The following is a 23286-nucleotide window of genomic DNA, read 5'->3' as shown; positions in this document are numbered from 1 at the left end:
CTTGTCCATAACATTAAGCTTTGCTGGAAGCAAAGTGTCCACAGGATTAAGCATAGCTGGAACATAAGAGAAGACAAACTTGCAAACTGGATTGGAAAGCGATCCAAGCTTGAGATGTATGGGCCATAAGAGGGTCGGCGTCTCTATCAACTCAGCAACATTTGCCTAATTTTCTCTGTTCGAATTTATATCGGGATTGTAGGTGGTGGATATGGATGCTGACGAAGTCGCTTGTGATCGTCTTCAAGAGATGAAGGGTGAGAGATCCTTCCTAATGATGCACTAAATTCTATCCGATTGTCCAGCCGCGGTAGAATAGATATATATTCCTTGAATAAGAATAATTGAGGTAACAATAATTTATAAATGGTAGAGAAGTACAGCGTTGCCCTTTGGTTTGGAGCAGTAGTTTTTACATCAAATCAATTCAGTTCAAACTAATTTAATTTATTTTTATTTTTATTCTAACAATTTAGACATCGAAGATTTCGATATTTTATTGGGAGTGTTTTCGATGTATCTTTATAGGAAGGATTTGACATAACTCGACTGAAATCACCTAATGATAAGAGTGAAAGATGAACCTTTATTAGCTCCGAATCAACATACAGATAACCAAAAACTAATTTAACACAAACCAATCCAGTTTGGTCGCTTGTAAGGAAAAAAACATCAATATGTTACAAACCAATCCCAATGAACCAAACAAATATCGGTAATTGAAACTTGTTCGTAGATATGAGAGGAAAACACAACTGACTCAAAAGATCCGTCTGGTCAAGCCATGTAAAGACGTAGCAATAAGAAAAGAAATCAAACCAAGCAGAGCATCACAGATTACGGCGACGGAGATAATGCACATAGGTGGAACTGCAACATGGTGTAAATGGTCTGCAGCACCGTGAGAATCAACAAGACGATGGCGGCCATGACTGAGAGGGTGGTCCATGGGCTCGTGAAGTAGGTGTGTCTGAGGTTGGCCCGATGCCTTCTCCAATCATTCTGGATATAATTCTTGACGTCGTTTTGGACCTTGCCGAGGCTGCTGCTGGGGTCGAGCACCACGTCCATGGTCAGGCGGTTGAACAGCTCGGCGGCGGCCTCGTCGCTTCCCACCGCGTTCAGGATGATCCCCTTGTAGTGCAGCAGGTTGATGTCCTTGGCGGAGTCGATGATGTGGTCCATGAAGCAGACGAAGGAGGTGACGTCGTTGCCGGCGCGGGCGTGGAGGCGCTCGAACGCCATGAGGTTGAGGAACATGTACTTGGTGTTGTCGTCGACTGTAAGCTTCGGCAGGCTGAGGACACCGTTATCGAACCAGATGTCAAGGAGGCTGTCGGACTCGCTCGTCTTGAAGCGGATGCCGGCCTCGTGCAGCTCAACTGCCGACCGGATGATCGTGTCATCTTCGGCGTCTTGATATCCTTGTTCTTCTGCCTGCAGGGTTTCAGCAGGACGCTGTGGAGCACGCCAAGGGGGTGGAGGCGCTGCCCCAGGCTCGCCGTGGAATTCCACTCCCAGAATCTTTGCATCAGCTCGTCTACGTACTTCTCCGCCTGTGGCATAGTTCAACGTCGAAAGACGAGGTAATAATTCAGGTAAAACGAAAGAAGAAAGCGTAAAGCTGCACTTACCGTGCCATGAAGACCCTCAACGAGAACCAGTTGGTCCAAAACCAGCAGAGGCAGTTGATTCTCGATCATCATCATATCTCGCTTTATGTAGGGCACGTTGTGGTGAATGCCACTTCCGCTAAAGACGGGATCATCGTACGCGTAGCCATGGTCGGAGGACTTCTGCGTCGCGACGCGCATTATCTCGAGCATGAAGCAGCCATCGAGGATCATCAGCCGCAGGAACGGTTCCTTATCCTTCCATCGCTCGTCGAGGCTCTGATAAGCCTCTTGCAGTCGCTCAAACTCAGCCTCCGTGGCGGCCATGAACTCGTGGAAAGGCTTCTTTGCTTTCTTGAGGAAGTGGAGCAGTGCTCTGTGCTTGTGCTCCTCGGTATCAGATCATTTTCCTTGCGGATGCAGGCAGCTCTGCCAAAGCCTTCTATTGCTTATCTTTTCTGTTCAGTTGAAAAGGACAGTGCTGCTGCTTACCTCTCCTCCGATGTCGCTACTTTCTGTTCCGGAGTCGGAGACTGCTCAGCCACCTCCTACCCTCATAAGAACCTCGCCTACACTACCATGGTGGCCAGTGTCCTCGCAACTGCTCCCCGGCCAGTGACCTCTTCTCCTCGTTCCCACATCTCACTCGAGCGAGAAGTGCTGCTGCCACCATCTTTACCGCCACAACCATCACTGCCTTCCTGTGGCAACAGGAATGATTGCAGTTTTTACAGCTTCCATCTGCAGCCGCTTCCCTCTGCTGCAGCAATTTCTCTGCAACTGTAACTGCTGTAGATTTTTTTTTCTTTTCACCTAATCACTGTAGATTTCTTGCTCATCGCGCAGCCTCTTCTATAGTGCATCGCTACAGCCTCCTCAGCAGCTTCCTCGCCCATCGCTGCAGCCTCCTCTATAGTGCATCACTGTAGCCTCCTCTGCAGCTTCCTCGCCCATCGCTGTAGCCTCCTTTGCAGTGCATCGCTGCATCGTTGTAGCCTCCTCTGCAGTATCGTTGTAGCCTCCTCTGCAGTTCATCGTTGCAGCCTCTTCTGCAACGCATCGATCTGCTTTTCTCCTCCTCCCTCCCTCCTATATCTTTACATCTTTTGTAAAGATCACTTAAACCATCACAAAATATCTAGGATGTCTTTATTTTCCTCTTATGATATTCCTGTCCCTGTTTTTGCAAGGACTCTGAGCACTTCTCAAAGTCTTATCACTATTAATGCTGCAGCACTCATTCCCTTCAAATTATCCAAAGGCGACAACTACATAACTTGGCGGGCACAAGTTTCTAATCTTCTATTTAGCTATGATCTCCTAGGTTACGTTGATGGCTCTCTCTAGTGTCCACCTGAAATGATTAACATCCCAGGTGAACCCAGTTTAGTGCCAAATCCAGCCCACAAATTATGGTTACGTCAAGGTCGCCTTATCCTCCAAGCTATTCAAGCTTCCGTTGCTGGATCCATTGCTCTGTTGATATCCTCATGTACGACTGCTGCAGAAATATGGTGCAAGTTACAAACAACTTTGGCAAATCGCTCGCGTACTCACATGCTCGAACTTCTCTCCAATCTGATGAAAACGAAACAAGAGGAAAGTACTATTGCTGATTATCTACAAAATATCAAAGTTATCATCAATGATTTAGCTTTGATAGGTCATTCTCTCAGTGATGAAGAAGTCATAATCCATACCCTCAATGGTCTAGGAGGCGAGTACAAAGAACTAACAACAACACTTTGGGCACGCGGCTTACCAATATTATTCGAAAAACTTTATGATAAGTTGATCGACTATGAGACGTACATGAAGCATGATGATAGGTTGCCCGGACCACCTATTACAGTTCAGGTCAATCAAAAATCCAAGAGAAAGAGCAACCAATACAATAAGCACGTCAACAACGATTTAGCTAAGCTGCCTCCTAGCCCTATGGGGCCCAGACCAAACCCCCCTTATCCATATCAAGGTGGTAACTTTCATAATCCTCAGCCATCGTGTCCTAACTTCACAAGCCACTAACGAGTCGTTTGCCAACTATGTGATAAAGTCGGACACTCCACGAAAGTCTATCGGTCTCGCCCCAAACTCCCTGCTCCATCACAATAGCCTCAAGCGAATTTCATGGCTACTCCAACTCCTACCCAACCTAATTGGATTGTGGACTCGGGTGCTTCTCATTACATCACCTCTGATCTTCAAAACTTGTCCATCCACAATAACTATGACAAAAATGAAAATATCATCATCGGTGACGGTAAAAGAATTCATATTACTCATTTTGGTTCATCAACATTTAGTTCACTTACCACAACTTTTACACTTGATGATGTTCTGTGTGCACCTAAAATTAAAAGAAACCTCATTTCCGTTTCTCAATTCTGTAAACAAAATAATACCTCAATTGAATTCTTTCATAACAGTTTTCTTGTCAAGGATTTGAGCACGGGGGCATCCTTGGTCCAGGGCCAGAACAAAGACAACATTTATGAGTGGCCATCCACTTCGCAAATTACCCTTCCTACTGCTCACTCTTCAGTCGCAGCTCCGGTTAATGTATGGCATCGTCGTCTTGGTCATCCCTCCCCTTTAATCCAGCATAAATTACTTTCTCGTTATTCTCTTCCTACCTTGAAAATCAATAGCACTATCAATCATTGCGATGCTTGTCTTTGCAATAAAAGTCATAAACTACCTTTTGGGACAACCTCCATTTCATGCTCTAAACCATTTGAAATCATTTATACCGACGTGTGGGGCCCTGCCCCAATTCCTTCTTTTGATAAGTTTCGCTTTTATGTCATTTTTGTAGAATATTTTACTAAGTACACATGGTTATATCCTCTCCACCATAAGTCTGATGTTTTCATAGTATTTACCAACTTTCGAAAGTTGGTTGAGAATTTTTTTCAATCTTTCATTAAAACAGTTTACTATGATAGTGGAGGCGAATATCAACCCCTCACATCCTGTTTCTTTGCTTGTGGTATAAAACACCTCAAGTCACCCCCACATACTCCCCAATTGGTTGGCTCTGCCGAACGCAAACATCGGCATATCGTTGAAACTGGTCTCTCCCTTCTACATCAAGCATCCATGCCACCACCTTTTTGGTCAGTAGCTTTTCAAACTGCATTTTATCTTATTAATCATGTGCTCACTCTAGTCTTACAATACCAGTCACTATTTGAAAAATTATTCCACAAGCTTCCAAACCTTCATAAACTCAAAGTTTTTGGCTGTTTATGTTATCCATGGCTCCGTCCCTATGTGTCACATAAGCTAACACCACGATCTAAGCCTTGCACTTTTATAGGCTACTCTCTTAAGCATAATGCTTTTCGATGCTATGAACCACAAACTAAAAAAGTCTTTATATCATGTCATATTATTTTTTAGGAGTCTGTCTTTCCTTTTCAAAATAATCCTACCATGCAAGTTACTCCGATAAACATGCATCACTGGAATATCCCTCTGATCTCATCACACGAACCTCTAATGACACCATCCAATCCTTACCCTCAAGATCCGCATACTACTATTACTCCAATTCAACAGCTTCTCACTCCCTCTATTTCTCCACTCCCTTCCTCACAAGTTTTCCCTATTAATGAAGTAATACCCTCGGCAACATTGGCACTAGCTTTACCTTCTCCTAGACCTAGTGACATTGTCGTGCCGACGGTTGGCCCGGTCCATGACAGTGACTCGCCCTTGGTTATACCACCAACACAATCTACCACTTCTATCCCCCTTAGACATCCAATAACAACACGCTCCAAAAGTAGTATTTTTAAACCACGTCAAGTCCTTGACTTACATGCTATAACAGGTTCCTCCATTGAGGCTAGTGAACCCACTACAATCACTCAAGCTCAAAAATCTTCTCACTAGCGTAAAACCATATGTGACGAATATGATACTCTCCTCTATAACTCTACATGGACCTTAGTACCATTTCATCACACACAAAATATCATCAGGTATAAATGGGATTTTTGAATTAAGCGGAACCCAGACAGATTCATTGCTAGATATAAAGCACGTCTAGTCTCCAAAGGGTTTCATCAACGTGTCGACTTCACAGAGACATTTAGTTCCATTGTTAAACCCACAATAATCCGTCTTATCCTGAGTTTGGCCATCTCAAAGGGTTGGCACATACGACAATTGGATATTAACAATGCCTTTTTACAGGGGACACTTATTGAAGATATCTTTATGCAACAACCTCTTGATTTCGTTCATCCTCAATATCTGAGGCATGTCTGCAAACTTCAAAAAGCTATTTTTGGACTTCGTCAAGCTCCAAGGGCTTGGTATAATGAGCTTGGCTCGTTTTTTACCTCAATTGGCTTCATCAATTCCAAGTCTGATACCTCGTTATTTATTTGTCAGCATAATGGAAGCATAATATATCTTTTAGTATATGTGGATGATATTATTGTCATAGGAAATGATCCTTTGAAGACTTTGACATTTCTAAAGCACTTGACCAATCGATTCTCCCTCAAAGATATTATTGTCACAGGAACTTTAAACTACTTTTTGGGAGTGGAAGCAACATTTACATCTTCAGGTCTCTTCCTATTACAAAGAAAGTATATTCAAGATTTATTATCAAAAACAAACATGCAGGATGCGAAAGAGGTTATAACTCCTCTCTCTACTAGTAAATCACTTAAATTATGTGATAGAAGTCCTGCTACAGATTCGACTCAATATCGATAAGTCCTTAGCTCCTTACAATACTTAGCTCTCACCCGTCCAGATATTTCATTTGTCGTTAATAAATTATCGTAATTCATGCATCGACCATCTACTATGCATTGGTCTGCGGTCAAATGAATTTTGCGATATCTTAAAGGGACTCTTAATCATGGCATTTTTCTTCGCAAAAATACTTCACTCCATCTCCATGCTTTTGCTGATGCTGATTGGGCAGGGAACTTTAATGATAGAACATCTACGTCAGGATACATTGTCTTCCTTGGAGTTACTCCAATCAGTTGGAGTTCTAAAAAATAAAAGACGGTTGCACGATCTACAACTAAAACTGAATACCGTGCCATCGCCACCGCCGCTGTTGAACTCAATTGGGTCACAAATCTGCTCAAGGAACTCAACGTCAACTCCACAGTTATTCCTACAATATATTATGATAATATTGGAGCTACATACTTATGTGCTAATCCAGTGTTTCATTCCCGTATGAAACACATTGCCATCGACTTTCACTCTCACATACATATAACTGATCAACTAGCAGACTCACTCACAAAGCCTTTCGCTTGCAAACTTTTTTCATCTCATCGGTCCAAGATCGGCATCCTTGATGGAAGCACATTCTTGCAGGGGCATGATAAGCAGATAAGATTTTCTCAAGGCAGTTAAGAAAAATCCTCTATGTTGAATGTGTATAACCTCCCTGCTGAATGTGTATAAATAACTATCAAGAGCTCACTATCAAAATGAATTAGACAATTCCATCTTATACATTTCATAGTTTCTACTACAATTTCTATCTTTCTATCTTTTTTTATCTCTTACTGTGGTAGCAAGCAATTGCCAATATGCTCTTCCGCCCCGCTTCTTTGGTTTACATCACCTGGGCTGTCCCCTCGTGCATATAAAGTGGCAGCAACTTCTACAAGACAAAATTTCATCCCTCTATCGCTGTGCATATATCAAAGCCACAGGCTTTTAGTGGTCCAAGGAAACAACAAAAGCAGTAAAGCTGTATCCTATGAGAAAGGGATACCAAACTCCGAGAACATGTAATGTCCCAATATTCTCCGTCTCTAAACCAGGATATCATTTTGAATAGAGGCAATGGATTGTTCAAGCTTTGCTGTTCCTGCAACAGAGTATGACAGGCACACCGTTAGAAGGGAAAGGAACCATGAATCCCATACTCTCTTAATGGGCTGTTCGTCGCAGTATCACCGAGCTCATTCAATTGCTTGGAAGCAATTGGGCTGAAGTTAATTTGCAGAAGGGAAAGTGTGTCTCGTGAACTGACTATTTGTTGTTCAGGAAGAACTGGTGGGAATCTTTTATAAAAGGCTAAGAAACTGCAATGATCTCAACCTCAAATGAACTTTCAGATGCATCCTCTTGTTGTGTCCTCCGTGTTCTTTCATCCCGTACCCTAACCCTAAACCCTACGCCAAGGCTCCTTCAAAGGTTTCTTTTGTCGGTAGCCATGAAGAGTGCCCCTACCTAGCTGAGAAGAAAGGAGGCTAATTAAGCTAAAGAAAAGCTTAGGCTTTAAAGAAAGTTTAAGACAATTCGGGTCAAGAACATCACAAATTGTGAGTGAGAATCTAAGTTGGTTCATGTAGGATTGGATGTCTTTAATATAATAGTTGGATCTTTGATTTGTTTGTGATGACAAATGGCCACTGTACGCAATGGTATAAAGTTGGAGCGCATGCAGGTGCTCACATGATTCATCATTTAATGTTTGATGTATCTTCTTCACCATAATCAGTTCTATAGTCCAGAAAAATATTTTTATATGTTTTTATAACTTCATCTTTTATAAATCTCAATGACTATATATATATATATATATGTACCTTTTCGTTAGCAAAATGGTAAAAGAATATGATTTAGACCCTAAACAAGTAATCAATTTTGTCTTGATGCATTTGATCCTAATACTCATGCAGTGTGAAACAGAGAATAATGCTACATAGAGAAGTAAATTGCATCTGCCAACATATCACCAATAAACCTTGCAAAAGTTGTCTCCAAAAACATAAACCCCAAATAGTGAATACATTAACTTGAATACGTAAACTCACATCATACCCGAATTAGAAAGGAGAAGAAGAAAGAAACAAACAAAACCAAGCAGATGAAGCGCCTGATTAGAATGGCTAAGCAGACGGCGGGTGGTAGAATTGCAACAAGGTGTAGATGGTCTGCAACACCGTGAGAACCAGCAGCACAATGGCGGCGACAAGCGAGAGAAGGCTCCAAGGGCTGCTGAAGTGAGTGTGCTTCAAGTTGGCCCACCACCTGTTCCGGCGCCTCCCGAAGTAATATTTAACCTCCCCATACACGTCGCCAAGGATGCCTTGCGGGGGGATGACCACGTCCTTGGAGAGGCGGTTGAACAGCTCGGCGGCGGCCTCATCGCTCCCGAACGCGTTCTCGATGATATCCTTGGACTGCAGCAGGCTGACGTCCTTGGCGGAGTCGATGATGCTGTCCATGAACACGACGTAGGAAGTGACCTCGTTGCCGGTGCCGACATTGAGGCGCTCGAAGGCCATGAGGTTGAGAAACATGTACTCCGTGTTGTCGTCGACTGTAAGATTCGGCAGGCTGAGGACACCGTGCTTGAACTCGATGTCAAGGAGGCTGTTGGAATTGCTCTTCCTGAAGTGGATGCCAGCCTCGCGCAGCTCAAAAGCCGACCGGATGTTCGAGACTTTTCTCCTGTTTTTCAAGCCACGACTATTGTCCGTTGACGATCGCTTAACCAACCGGCTAAGTCGGAGCAAGTCAAGGAGGTGGCGGCGTTCTTCAAGGAGGAGGTGTTCTTCTTCCACCGTCAACGGCTTGCCCCAGAATTTCAGCACCAGTTCGTTCACGACCTTCTGGTGTGCAGATTAGTGAGACAAGAATTAAGGGGAAATTATAGACACAGACAGAGAATAAAAGTTAGTATTACCACGCAATTTCTACCACCCTCAACAAAAACCAGTTTGTACAAAACAAGCAGGGGCAGCTGGTTCTCGATCATCATCATATCTCGCTTTATGCAGGGCACGGTGTACAGATTCCCGTGGTCGCTAAAGATGGGTTCATCCATTTCGTAGCCATGGCTACCGTCATCCGGCTTCTTGGTCGCGACACGAATTATCTCGAGCATGAAGCACCCGTCAAGGATCATCAGATGCATGAACCTCTTGTCCTCCGCCCACTTCCCGTCGAGGCTCTGATAAGCGCCCCGTAGCTGTTGCACGACCTCCTCTATGGCGGTCATGACGTCTTGGAGAGACTTATTGGCTCTCTTGAGGAAGCGGGTGAGGGCCCGATCCTTGTGCTCCTCCATCGGCATGACGTCGGGGTCACCATGGTGGTATGGTCCAAAGGAGACGATGTGTGGCTTGTAGGCATGGCAGTTCAAATTTCTGATGTAAGGAGGAACTATGTATATGGATGGCTTCGGGCTTTGCTGCTTCTCGGCCGACTTACCGGTGTTCTTGTGTTGGTCATCGATCTCCACCGCCCAGCTTCTCTCTTCGGCGGCCATGGGCTGGTCACTAATCTTCACCGCCCACTTGTTCTCTCTAGTGGCCATGGAAGTGGGTGTGGTGTTCGGTAGTCCAAGCAGCTTAAAAACGCCATCACTTGGCTGTGCTTTATAAGCATGCAACGTGGAACATTTCCACGTCATTACCTGTTTAATTGGAGCATTGGGACCAATTAGTGATCCGAGGATGCATAACAGATGAATGTATCTGAAGGAGTTATTAGGGATATTTCCGCGAAACTACACTACCCAATAAAGCATGAAGCCAACTCGAACGTGTTAGGGGAGAGTTGAGTGTTCCTTTGAGATTGAAGGATGCTGTGGCACCAACTTGTGCGTAATGCACACAAAATGGCACTCCTTTAAGATTCTTCCTTTGGATCACGTCACCTATTCCTCTCTCGTGCGTAATGCACACAAAGTGGCGCCAACTTCTACAAGACAAAATCGTTCGGTGTGGGTGTGTGAAAGCCACAAGCTATCATGGAATGAGAACATTTAATAGGGCAAGGCAACAATAAAAGCATTAAAGTCGGTGATAGATCCGTAACGAACGCAGCAAAGAACTTCCCCAAAGTCTCTGAGCAAATTCAAGAGAACACTTTGCCACCTAAAAAACAAACTCACTACTTCATACCCATTAATTCACCGACTGGATATTTAGGTACCAAGTCATAGATACTCCATTCATGTCATGTGTGTTTCTGATGATATACCAACATGGTCAAAATTGATTCGTTCAACAAGATGAACAGCCAAGAAGAGAGACAAAAGAAATCACGGTATGAGTGATCTGCTAGTGAAACTAATCCAGAGGAGATGACAGCTTAGGCTGCAGATTGTATCCTTAACCCATGGGTTTGAGTTCTTTTCTCGTTGATGAGGCAGCATTGCTTCTGTTGCAACATTTTCTGCTGTTTTTTCCAGTTTTGTTGTGTAAGTAAAACTGAGCTTAAGGGGTGGACGAGCTCTCTAAGTCATCCAAGGTAATAATAATAATAATTAACAACTCAGAGGTTCTGCTAAAAGCAGCAAACTGATGAGACTTGCTGTTCCAAGATCTGAAAATATAACAAATGCCAAGGAGATTAGACATTAAGTGGAGGATGTATGAAACGATTGCATGGAAGAGGGGGTGTTGGAAGCCATTAACACTGTGGACAATGGTTTGCACATCAATTTAAAGGAGAAAATTCTTCCAACCCTCGTATTCTGCATGTGGCCATCACTTTCACCATAGGAGCATTGTGGGCCTTGCAAACTGAGCAACCAACTGCTAAAGCACTGCCATTAGGAGCCTATAGAGTATGTTAGATACCTGTAGGTAAATTAGGAGAAAGAAAAGATCCATCACACTTCAAAGTATAGTTAGTACACCCATATGCTAGGCCCCTCAGATAGGGGTTATGAGCTGAGAGTTTCATTAAGGAGGATAAGAGCCTTTTAAACTATGTTAAAGGGACTGACACAATGGTTGAAAAATCCATCACCGTTCCTGTTGAGCCAAAGAGTAGAAAATAAGACTTAGAAATTAGCTATAGATAGGTTTGTTATACCCTTCCCCTTCCTCAGCCAGGTGCACAATGACCAAGAATCAAAGTATTTGAATTTGAGGCCTATTCGGTTCTGAAGAAAGCTTAAAAAAACGAGGGAAGAGGAACAATTAAGAAAAATGTGAGTTGAAGAATTCTCAAAGAGATGATAGAGATAACACGTATGACGGGGAAATAAGAAAGTGTTATCCAATTAGTTTTAAACTTAAAAAGTTGATATACACCGAGCCTAGTAGATTAGACTATCGCATCCGTTAGTTATTATTGAGAAGTCAAACAACATGAATCATCAAAATCCTATCAATTAAAGATAGGGTGAAAAAATAATTCAAACTTCAAAAGCTCCAATAATTATCAGATGTCATGGTAGAAAGAAATCATAACTCCTAAGTTAACCATAGTTGGCTAAAAACTGATAGAAATATTATCAAACGAAGAGTCTATCCAAATATTAGTGATTTTTTCATCCTTAATTAATCTCCTAAATCCAAGTCTAATATGCTTAGTAAACTTTTTAATGTTTCTCTTAGATCTAGGCAAGGTGGAGAAATTTGACACATATAAAGGTCTCCATGCTTAGCTTTAAGGATTTAAACCCAAAACATATCAATATTGTTCAGGAGTGGTAGAATATGTTTTGCACATATGAATCTTTTAATAGTGAGTACATCTCTCAACCTAAGCTCACTATAGTCCTTAGGCTTAGTAATAATATCCCTACTTATGAGTTTTAGCCTAAATGTAAAAAGAATCAAAACTTTAGAAGAAATTTTTAACCATTTTGGTCATGTGTTTGAAATAGAGTTTGAAATACAATGGTCGAAGAGAAAATGGGTAGGAATCACCACTGAATTAATTAAAATCATTTTTTCACTTGGGATAGAAGACCTTTATATTAGCCTTGAACTTTCGATCAAGCTTTGTCAATAAGGATGTTTTGATGACCGAGGATAAAGTGACCTAAAGATATAAATAAACATAGATATTTAATAGGCCAAAACCTTTCTTTAATTCTAATATTTGATTTATGAAGGTTAACCTTGAGATTAATAAGTTACTAAAAAGTGTCAAGAATCTTCAATATCTTTGAACAAGATTTATTGTTGGCCTAAGCAAAAAGGAGATCATCAAACATCAAATGAGTTAATTTGATCCCTTTAAGGTTAAAAGGAGAAATATGTTTCCTTTCAACCAAGGTAGAGATTAGGGATGAGAGGATTTATTAAGCAAAGATGAAAATGTAAGAAGATATGGGGTCTCCTTACCTTATTCCTCCAGTGGCCAAGGAGGAACTATTTATAAGATAGGAGAAGGAAAGCAAAAAAATGGAAGTAGCAACCCACTTGGTAAAAATAGGAGAAATGTTCATCAATGAGAGAAATTTAAGGATAACATTCTAAGAAAATGAGTCAAATACTTTCTCTAAATCTAGCTTGAGAATGATGATAGGGGACTTGCCCTTAGATTTGGATATATTGGGAACCAACTCGTTAGATATAAGAATATTATCATAGATGGATCTATATTATATAAAAGTGAATTATTTTGAGCTAATCATATCAGGGAGAATAGATTTAATGCAATTGGTGAAGACTTTTGAAAGAAACTTATAAATAACATTACATAGAGCAATCAGATGAAAGTCTTTGATTAGGGAAGGATTGACCTTTTTCGAAATAAAGACAAACTGAATTCTTCCCCAATAAGAGGAAAGATGATTATAAAAATGAACGAAGAAAAAGACTAGAGAATGAGATTCTTAAGAACCTCCTAAAAGGATTTATAGAATTCTACATTAAAACTATTAAGACTTGGACTCTTACCTCGACTCATTTGGTGGAGGGCAATTTCAATTTCGATGATAGTAAATTCTTAGATAGACTAAAGAGAATAGCTTCATGAATGATAGAAAAGAAGAGGCAAAGGGCCCAATTAAGAGTTTAAAGGAGGTAGGAGCTCAAAGATTAGCATACCTGTTAGAAAAAGTAGTTAAGATATGATAAAAAAAGAAAGGATCCATCCTCCTTTTTGATGTGAGAAATAAAATTCTTCCTATGCTTACACAAGAGGCTAACTTGTGGAAGAATTTCATATTCTTATCCCTTTGCTCCACACATTAGATTTTAGTATGGGACCACTTCTTATGATGTTGTTGATAATTAAGGATAGCGGTTTGTTGTGTATGGTTTGAAGAGGCAAATGTTCAAGATTCGAGAGGACCCAGAATCCTCTTTGAGTTCTAGTTAAGATAGCTCAACAAAAGTTTACTTAATGGAGGTTTCAAGATTATAGTCGTGCTTGCTTCTCCACTAAGATATGGAGACACTAAAGGAAGATAAACACTGATGAAGAGAGAGTATGAGATTGGACAATCTTGAATCAGGGTTAGCAAACAGATCATGAACAATGGAGTGATCCTCACAATGCTCAATCTAATAATTCTTAAATTTAAAAGGCCTATAGATATGGTTTAAGGAGAGTTATACCTAACATTGGTCAATAAGGGAGAATGGTTAGAGTGTAATATAGGGAGATGGGTGATCAAAAAATTATGGAATAAAAAAATCTAAAAGTTATTAATAAAAAATTCCCACATAGAAAATACAAAATAATTATAAGAGAATCAATTGAGAAAAACTCATCCCAAAGCATCTTACAAATACAGGTGAGATCAGTAGTATAAATAGCAAATAAGAGCTATGGGGGATTACCTTAATATTATTAGGTTTAGGATTTAGGGTTTGAGAATTATTACTAATGAGGAAAGCCTTACATTTGTCATGCTTACAAAGAATTAGGATTCTACCTGATCTCCCTGAAGCTACTACATACTCTCCGTGCTATTATTGCCCCATATACTAAATGAAGGATTTGGAATAAGTCTCATGTGTATGCATTTCATAGAGCACAATAAAGTTTAAGTTATAAGAATAAATCAAACTAAATAAAATTTTACGATAATCTCTTTAGTCACAAGGAAATATTATCATGGGAAGAGTTAATAGTGAATCCAATAAAAAACTATGATAAAACATGGGGTTTAATAGCCTCAGTTTTTTTCTTTTTATTTCTATATTTTAAAGACAAATTAAGACTCTCCTAAATAAGTCTGTACTAGACTTTAGAGTTCTCTTTCATAGGCAGAGCAATCCACTCTTCCATTTCACCTTTAAGGAAGCTTGGGTCGCTCATCAAGGCATCTTCGTTAACAAGTTTTTGCACTGTAATATTTATTTTTTCTACTAAAAAATCATACTATTGGGGGCAGTAAATGAAAGAGGTTGGTAAAAAGTATTTCTTGAATTTCTAGATTGTGTTGAGAAGTATAAATGAGCATTATTAGAAACCTAAGAGAGGGATGGGTTATTTAGTAGATGTTGAGGGGGACGATGGGGTTATTTAGTGGTAGGGATGGGTTAGAGTTTGGGGAATGTTTGATGGGACGGGAGGGGGATGGTTTATCTTGACACAACTAAACTCATGTACGAGGGGTATGTCTCGACCTAATGGAGGATGATGATAATGAGTTGTCAACTTGTCCTTAAGAGGTTTGCCTCACCAGTGGCGTAGAGGGTAACCTCACCATTGGCGTAAATTTAATGTTTACTTGCGGGGCTGATAAACATCAATAGTGGGTCTACGATTTTGACTTGTCTTGAGAGCAAGCAAGGCTCCAAAATGAGTATTGAAGATGCTAAAGCAAAGAGAGGAATTAGGTTGGAGCTAGCTATCAGAGTTGACAGGTTCATAGACTAGTTTCTTCCCTTGTCAAACTAGAAAGGGTTTGGATCTAGTTCTTCTCTAGATTCGAACCCACGATCCATACAATAATTCATCGTCCACCTCAAACTCAGGATGAAACCCTATGATCAACCTGAGATGTATGTCTAAGGCCGCAACTGGAGATAAAATGGGTTAAAGGGAAAACTCGTAATCGGAAGCTTTTCCCACATCTAAAATAGATGTTAGGGAGGTTTGAAAAAACTGTATTGGCAACTTGAATCTAAATTTCCTAGGGCTGACTGAGTAAGGTTGCAGAGAACACAAATCCAAGTAAATTTGTCTTGGACAAGGGATAAGGTGGCTTGATTGACTTTGAGAAACTACTGAAAGATGTTTGAGAGAGGAATTAGGGTTAGAAGGAATTGCAAGAGAGGGCCCAAAAGTTGTAACTAGGTGGGGATGGGCTCTTTTTTTTTAATAAAAGCTAAAAATATAATTTTTAAAGGACGAGGACGAGGGATTGATTTTGAAATACTAGGGTCCTCGACGTGATTCATTTCCACCACAAGTGAAATCAAAAGAAAAAAAAAACCTTTCGTGGATAATATAGCGTCCAACTGGCAGGTTTCAAATCTTTGGAAACATAGATTTCATAAGGTCAAAGTGAAAGAATTTTACTCAAAAATTTGTCAGATAGATTGGTTTGCTAGCCATCATAGGCGAAAGAAAACTAATCGACATATAGGTCCAACTTGAGGTTGGACTTGCACTGAATCTGGAAGAACTGCCTTTAAAGAACGGGATCGATCTGCCCATCCGCAACACCTTTAGCTTTTTTGTTAATAGATTTGCCCGAGACGATGGGGGAGGTTGAAGCCATGTAGAGGCGAGACCCATCCGAGATAGGGGCGAAGAGGGCTTCAGGGGGAATAGCAGCACAGCTGCCATGAACAAGAGAGGAACAGGGAATTGTGTCAGGTAGTACCAGGGGAGGAGAAAGCGGAACTTCCAAGAGGGAGAGGAACTGATCGCTAGTGCTTCAAAGAAATAGATACTCCCGTTTGAATGTTCATTTTCTGCTGTTTTGCCTAACACGCATTTCATTTATCTTAGACAGCCAGCTTCTTCTTCTGAACTGTATCGTTTACAGAGACTGGAATCCAGGATCCAGCACTGCAATAGAGTTGCAATTCTTAGCATAAACTTGTCGGCCATGTCTTGGTAGCACTCATCTTTGTTTTCCAGGCTGAAACTATTCTACTTCACGCTCAACGCTTTTGAAGGTTTTCGAATCCATGAGGATGAGAACAACTAACTTTTTGGAGCCTCATGTCGGCATTTGTTTGGCACAATTTCTTCAGCATTTGTCTTGCAGCAACGCCAAGCTTTAGTAGCGAATTATCAACCATTTTGGTTGCTTCATCTAAGTCATCAGCACGATTCAAGAGCTCCACGAGACAGTCGTAATGCTCGCGACATGGGCCGATGCCATATCGTTCGACCATGGACCCAAAGAACCTGCAGGCCTCCTCCACCATGCACTCCCTCACATAGGCGCTCAAGACGCCCACAAAGGTGATTCCATCCGGCAGCACCTTTGCCTTCTCCATTTCCATGAAAAGAGCCACCGCTTCCTTTCCCCGCCCATGAACGCCGAAGCTAGTGATCATGGAGTTCCAAGTTGCCACGCTCTTGACTGGCATATGATCAAACACTCTCACCGCGTCCTCCAAGCTTCCACATTTGCTGTACATATCTATGAGCGCAGTGCCCACGTAGACGACCTTGTCGAGTCCGCCATTCTTTTGGGCAAACTCATGCACAACGGCCCACACTCAGGCTCCCAAGCTCTGCGCACGCGATCAACAGCGCCACCACCGTGAACTCGTTCGGCATCACGTCGTCGTCCTGCATCCTCCGGAACAGCCTGAACGCCTCATCTGGGCGCCCATTCCTCGCGTACCCGTCGATCATCGCCGTCCAAGTCACCACGTTTCGGATCGGCATGGTGTCGAAGACGGTTCTAGCGGCCTCTACCTCGCCGCACGCCACGAGTCCCGAAAGCAGAGCGGTCCACGACACGACGCTTTTAACTGGCATTTCGTCGAACACCTTCCGCCCGCTCACTGGGTCGCCGCAGCAGAGGTAGAGATGAATGAGGGCGTTCCGCAGGAACGTGTCAGGCCAGAACCCAGACTTGATAGCAAAGGCGTGGACCTCCTTGCCCTTACTAACCTCCAGGAGCATCGAACAGGCCTTGACGACGAAGGGGAAGGTGAACTTATCAGGTCGGAGGCCGCGGGAGAGCATGCGGTTATAGAGAAGGACGGCGTCGAGGGGGGCGCCCGCGCCGGCGTGGGCGCGGATCATGAGGTTCCATGGGATGGTGGGAGGGTCGGGGAAGGTGGCGAGGAGGCGGGCGGCGAGATCGAGACGGCAGTGGGAGGAGTAGAGGCGGAGGAGGGAGGGGAGGAGGGCGGGGTTGTGGTACAGGCCGGAGCGGAAGATGCGGGCGTGGGTAAGCTTGACATGTCCCAGGGTGGTGGAGGCGCTTCGGCTGAGGAGGCGGAGAGCCTCGCGGGGCTCGAGGGCGAGCGCGCCGTCGGCGGGCGCGCGGCCTGAATGGGAGTTGCGGTGGGCGAATGGATCGAGGTTGCAGGCGAGGCATAATAGCATATGTTCGGCGAGGAGTTACTGGCGTTCTGTCCTCTTCAAGTGTGCCGTCGACCTACTTATCTCGAACTTGAGAAGGGAACGTGTCGCAGGTCCACGTCATCTCCTTGATGATGATGATGATGATGATGATGATATATTATTAATTAAAATTTAAAAAAATAATCAAATATGGCACCTTAGAGATTGAGCAATTATTTGATGATATGTTTTATGAGATTGCATGATAAAATTAAATCTCTCTTTAGGATATTGATTGATAGAAAATATTCTGAGTGGTTCGTCAATTGCGAAAAGTCATCTCGAACATCTTAATGTCATAAGAATTATCTTGTCAGATTGTCATACAGATTATTAAGATGATTTTGTATCTTTTAGGATAAGATCATAATCATATCGACTATCGATCGATCCGAATAATAACAATGGTTTTGGAAGGAACTTAAGTAGCTGCCAAGTAACATTTGAGAATGAATGCAATGGTTATGTTTCCTTCTCTTGATATCAAGATAAATGATTTGTATTTTTTATTGATCTAAATGAATGGATTGTGGTCCACCAAATTCAGATGAAAGTTCTTGCAATAGTATAATAATTTGCAAGCATAACTGTAGACATATAACTGTGGTAGAGTATCATGACATAATAGCTGTCCAAATACTTTTTTTCGTTGTTATTTGAGCTTAGTGACAAAAAACCTTCGAAGTTCAATTAATGGTATTTTAATTTGACTAAAGCCGATTAGATACATATAGGCATATATATACATTTATAGATATATTGAATGTGTCTTTTTAATTTTAGTCTTATGTTAGATGGGTTACATAAGACTAAAATTAAGTGGTCATGGACCACTTAATTTGATACATATAAGCCGATTAGTTCAATTAATGATTGATCTTTTTTTCGAACATGTTATAGGTCATGGACCACTTAATTTTAGTTCATGAACATATTAATTTTAGTTCTTTTTAGTAGGTTTTGGTCATTGACTACTTAAGTTATGGTTTACTCATGTCTAAAATAATTCTTATATTTTCAAAAATATAACATATAAGGTCTTCCCATTAAGTCTGAATTAACCAATGTTAGAATCTGCTTACATAACATGCTGACTCATAATAAACTATTAATATAATGATATATAATTTAAATTAAAAAAGATCCATTTGAGCGGTTATGATTTTGATCAATGACCACTTATACCCTTATGATTTTGCTCGTGTCTAAAAGAATCTTTATATTTTAAAAAACATAGCATATAAGTCCTTCATATCAAGTTTGAGTTAACAGATATTAGAGTATATTTACGTCATATACTGACTCACAATAAATTATTAATATAATAATATATATAATTTAAATTAAAAAATTGAGATCACCATCAATAACGAGAGGAGGCATGATTATGGAAGCATTCACTAGAAACAACACCAAGTTGCTACTGCCTAGTTGGGCGTCGTATGCACGTAGCCTCTCCCATGCTAATGATAAGCTCAGGAGCTTCCAATCCTACCTTAGGTGAATGTTCATTAATCAGTCTGATGCTAGCTATACAATGGTATCCTGGTCCCTCTTCTTTCTCCTGAGCATCTTCATCCCCACCACTTCTCACTTTGTCCTCTCCTATGCTCTCACCTATCGTGTTTACGATATGGTGGTCCAGCTTTTCCTCACTTCTGCCTCCGACTTCTCCTACCTTTACCTTTCCGCTTTTGTTTGCTATTATGGCCTCCGTCGCTTCCTCTTTCTCGATAAGATAGATTTTTTTTAACTTAAATTACACATGTTATTATATTAATGATTTATTATGAGTCAATATGCCATGTAAGCATACTTTAACATTTTAACTCAAACTTGACGGGAGGAGCTTATATGCTACGTTTTTTTAAAATGTATAGGTTATTTTAGACATAAACAAAACCATAAGGGCTTAAGTAGTCCATAATCAAAACCACAAGGGCTAAAATAGATATCTTTTTTCAAACTTAAATTATATATATCATTATATTAATAATTTATTATGAGTTAGCATGCAACGTAAGCAAACACTAACGTCTGTTAACTAGAGGTTTATATGTTATATTTTAAAAAATAAATGAGTTATTTTAGATATGAGTAAATTATAAGAACTTAAGTAATCGATGACCAAAACTGCATAAGCTAAAATGAACCTTAACCCTATGTTATAGGATGGCTAAGAGTGAAAATATTGCATCCTCGTGCCAAGTTCTTATAAGATTATGTTCGGGCATATCTGGCAAAACTTCTTTCATATTTTAAGTTAATAATAAGGTTCAAAAGATTCAGTTTAATAGTATCAAATTAAAAGACAATTAGAGTAGAGACACTTAACTCAGCGTCAAATGACAATATACCTTAGGCTTTTACAATGGTCATGAGAATCAGGTTTGCAAATACTAAACAATGGCTAAGTTATTAGATTATTACAACTTATTTAACTATGCATTAGTAACAAAGAATCAATTTGCAATAAACCAAAAAAGCACTCAGAATCATCATTTAAAGCTATTAAAATATAATTTAATCTTAATATATCATAATATGTCTCAAATAATGTAGCATTATTTTTGCATCCCCGTCGAGGTTTATATAAAATAAGTTTATCCTAAAGAAATATCATCTGAAAATAAAATTCATTAATAGATTGACCTAGGGATTATTTCATATAATGCAAACTAATAAAAGTATGATATTGTTAACTAGAGGTAAAAGGAGATCCAATGAAGGTATGCTTCTAGAGGATGATGCCATCCTTTAGTACATAATCGAGTCAGGACAATGAGATATATAACAAAGGAGCTTGGCTGTGCTCAGCGATAGAGGATATAGTGAGAGCAAGATCTCAATTGTGTTTAACAACGAAGAATCTAACTAGGGTAGGATCTCGACTATGTTCAGCAGTTGATAAGGGTAAGATCTTGATTATACTCAACTGGAGAGAGATAAAAGAATAATCACAATAGTGAAGGAATCTCACGAGAAGGGCAATAGAAACTATTATAGTTATGTAGATCATAAGGCTGCGAGCGATGGAGTAGAAGTAGCGATAGAGTATAAGATTATCAAGTGAATAACTCTAATATCATGTTATAAAAAAAGAAATAAGAAGAAGCTTATAATTTTACTTAATATTTGTTATATATCCTATTTATAGGGTAAAAGATAATAAAATCAATCTCATAAACAGTTGAATTTACACAAATTAAGGGATGTCAAATCTCTTTTATGGTAGAAATTAGGGAATATATGATTTCCTAATCAAGAGATATGAGATCCCTTTTATATAGTAAGTATGATAAGGATAAGTGACAATGGTGTGATTCGAATTTAAAACCTTATGATAATCTATCAAAATCTTAACTAGCTAAGCTAACTTACACTTTCAACATAATTGAGCCTAGTTCCCCACCACCAAACTAGCCTTTTAAGTGTAAAACATATTGGATAATATTTTAAATTTTCAACTCTCGATAAGTGGGTCACCAAAATATAAGCCCAGTAGTTATATATTTATCAAGATGTTAAACATGTTCTAGATATTCATCTTAACTTGATATCTACAAGCAGACTTGATGATAAAGGATTTACATACTATTTTGGTGAAAGCAAATGAAAGTTCACTAAAATTTTTCTAATTATAGCGAGAGGAAAGAAGCTAAACTCTTTTTATGTTATGGAAGCTAAGCTACACAAATGAGAGATTAATGCAATTTAAAAGGGTGAAAGTATAGATCTTTGGCATAAGAGACTTAGTCATATCGGCGAGAAGTCACTTCAAACTCTTGCTAGAAAGTATATCTTATTAGAATTGCAAGGTACATCTCTTAAATCTTTTGATCATTACTTAGTTGGAAAAACACATAGAGTTACTTTTCATACTTATCCATTATTTAAAAGATCAAATGTTATTGATTTGATTCACACTGATATTTGTACTATGCAAACTAAAACTCTTTGAGGTGCTATTTATTTTATTACTTTTGTTGATGATCATTCTAGAAAAGTTTGAGCCTTTGCTTTGAAATCTAAATATTAAGTACTCGATATTTTCAAAGAGTTTCATGTTAGTGTTGAAAGAAAAACTGGCAAAAAGCTAAAGTGTATTTGAGTAGATAATAGTAGCGAGTACAAGGGTCTTTTTGAGAATTATTATAGATTCCATGGTATCAGGTTTGAGAAAATAATTCCTAAAACTCCTCAACAAAACAATGTGGCAGAAAGAATGAACAAAATCATTAAAGAAAGAATTAAGTGTATGCTTTCTCATGCCAAGTTACCTAAGTCATTTTAAGGGGAGGCTATGAGAACTATAGTTGACTTGATAAATCTTTCTCCATCAGTTCCTCTGAAAGGTCATGTTCCAAAGAGAGTATGAAAAGGAAAAGATATATCTTATGATCATTTAAGAGTCTTTAAGTATAAAGCATTTATTCATATTCCCAAAGATTAGAGGTCCAAGCTTGATAATAAGACAAAAGCATATATTTTCTTGGGGTATAGTCATGAAGAGTGTGGATACAGATTATGGAATCTAGTGAATAAGAAGATTATTAGAAGTAGAGATATTGTGTTTCTTGAAGACCAATTGTTTGATGATGGTGACAATGTTGAGAAGTCAAAAACCTCTATTTATATTCCTTAGAGTTTGGGTCCAATTCCTCCACCTATAGTTAATGATGATCATGAGAGAGATGAACAAGAAGATTATGGTGAGAATATTAGTGATTATGCTCCTATAGTTGATGATGTTGAACTAACTAAACAATTTGAACAAGCACCTCCACCACCAGTTGAGATTCCATTGAAAAGATCTACAGGAGAGCGACAACCATCTACAAGATATCCTCCACATGAGTATGTTATGCTTATTAATGGGGAGAGTCAGAAACTTACCAAGAAGCTATTTTACATGAGTAAAAGAATGAGTGAGTTAAAACCACGTAAGAAGATATGAGATCCTTAATTGAAAACCACATCTATGACTTAGTAAAGTTGTCTAAAAGAAAGAAAACTCTCAAGAATAAATGACTTTACAAATTGAAGACTAAAACTAATAGCTCATAACAAAGATACAAGGTACGACTAGTTGTAAAATGATTCAGTCAGAAGAAATGTATTGACTTTGAAAAAATATTTTCTCCTATAGTGAAATATCCTCTATCTGAGTTGTTCTTGGTTTGGCTATCAATTTAAACTTAGAAGTTGAGCAAATTAATTTGAAAATAGTATTTCTTCGTAGTAACTTAGAAGAAAAAATTTACAAAGAGCAACCAGAAGGTTTCAAAGTCAACGAAAAAGAAAATATAGTGTGCAATATTAAGAAAAACTTATATGGTCTCAAACAAGCACCCAAACAGTGATATAAAAAGTTTGATTCTTTTATGATGAGCCAAGGATATAATAGAACCATATCTAATTATTGTAT

The 23286-nt window shown here is 39.7% G+C and overlaps 2 protein-coding genes and 1 pseudogene across 4 annotated transcripts; all 3 read right to left on the bottom strand.

The window, feature by feature from the left end:
- Window positions 1–837: 837 nt before the first annotated feature.
- LOC135596420 (UPF0481 protein At3g47200-like) lies at window positions 838–1940 on the bottom strand. Its single transcript, XM_065088471.1, has 2 exons — window positions 1649–1940; window positions 838–1556 (listed from the first exon to the last, which is right to left on the bottom strand). Exons 1-2 carry the CDS (start codon window positions 1938–1940, stop codon window positions 838–840), a joined length of 1011 nt encoding a protein of 336 aa, XP_064944543.1.
- Window positions 1941–8382: 6442 nt separating this feature from the next.
- Window positions 8383–9954, bottom strand: LOC135596585 (UPF0481 protein At3g47200-like). 3 transcript variants are annotated; one of them, XM_065088640.1, is made up of 2 exons: window positions 9304–9954; window positions 8383–9229 (listed from the first exon to the last, which is right to left on the bottom strand). In XM_065088640.1, the coding sequence occupies exons 1-2, from the start codon at window positions 9934–9936 to the stop codon at window positions 8504–8506; spliced, it is 1359 nt and encodes a 452-aa protein (XP_064944712.1). In that variant the 5' UTR covers window positions 9937–9954; the 3' UTR covers window positions 8383–8503. The 3 variants fall into 3 exon arrangements, with proteins under 3 accessions (XP_064944712.1, XP_064944715.1, XP_064944713.1); XM_065088643.1 differs by having other exon boundaries at window positions 8383–9226; XM_065088641.1 differs by having other exon boundaries at window positions 9307–9954.
- A 6226-nt stretch (window positions 9955–16180) lies between these two features.
- LOC135597149 (pentatricopeptide repeat-containing protein At3g26630, chloroplastic-like) lies at window positions 16181–17885 on the bottom strand (annotated as a pseudogene).
- Between the last annotated feature and the right edge of the window lie 5401 nt (window positions 17886–23286).

The sequence above is a fragment of the Musa acuminata genome, chromosome BXJ1-11, assembly GCF_036884655.1.
Source record: "Musa acuminata AAA Group cultivar baxijiao chromosome BXJ1-11, Cavendish_Baxijiao_AAA, whole genome shotgun sequence".
Classification (NCBI taxonomy): Eukaryota; Viridiplantae; Streptophyta; class Magnoliopsida; order Zingiberales; family Musaceae; genus Musa; species Musa acuminata.
This window is presented reverse-complemented; position numbering and strand designations above follow the sequence as displayed.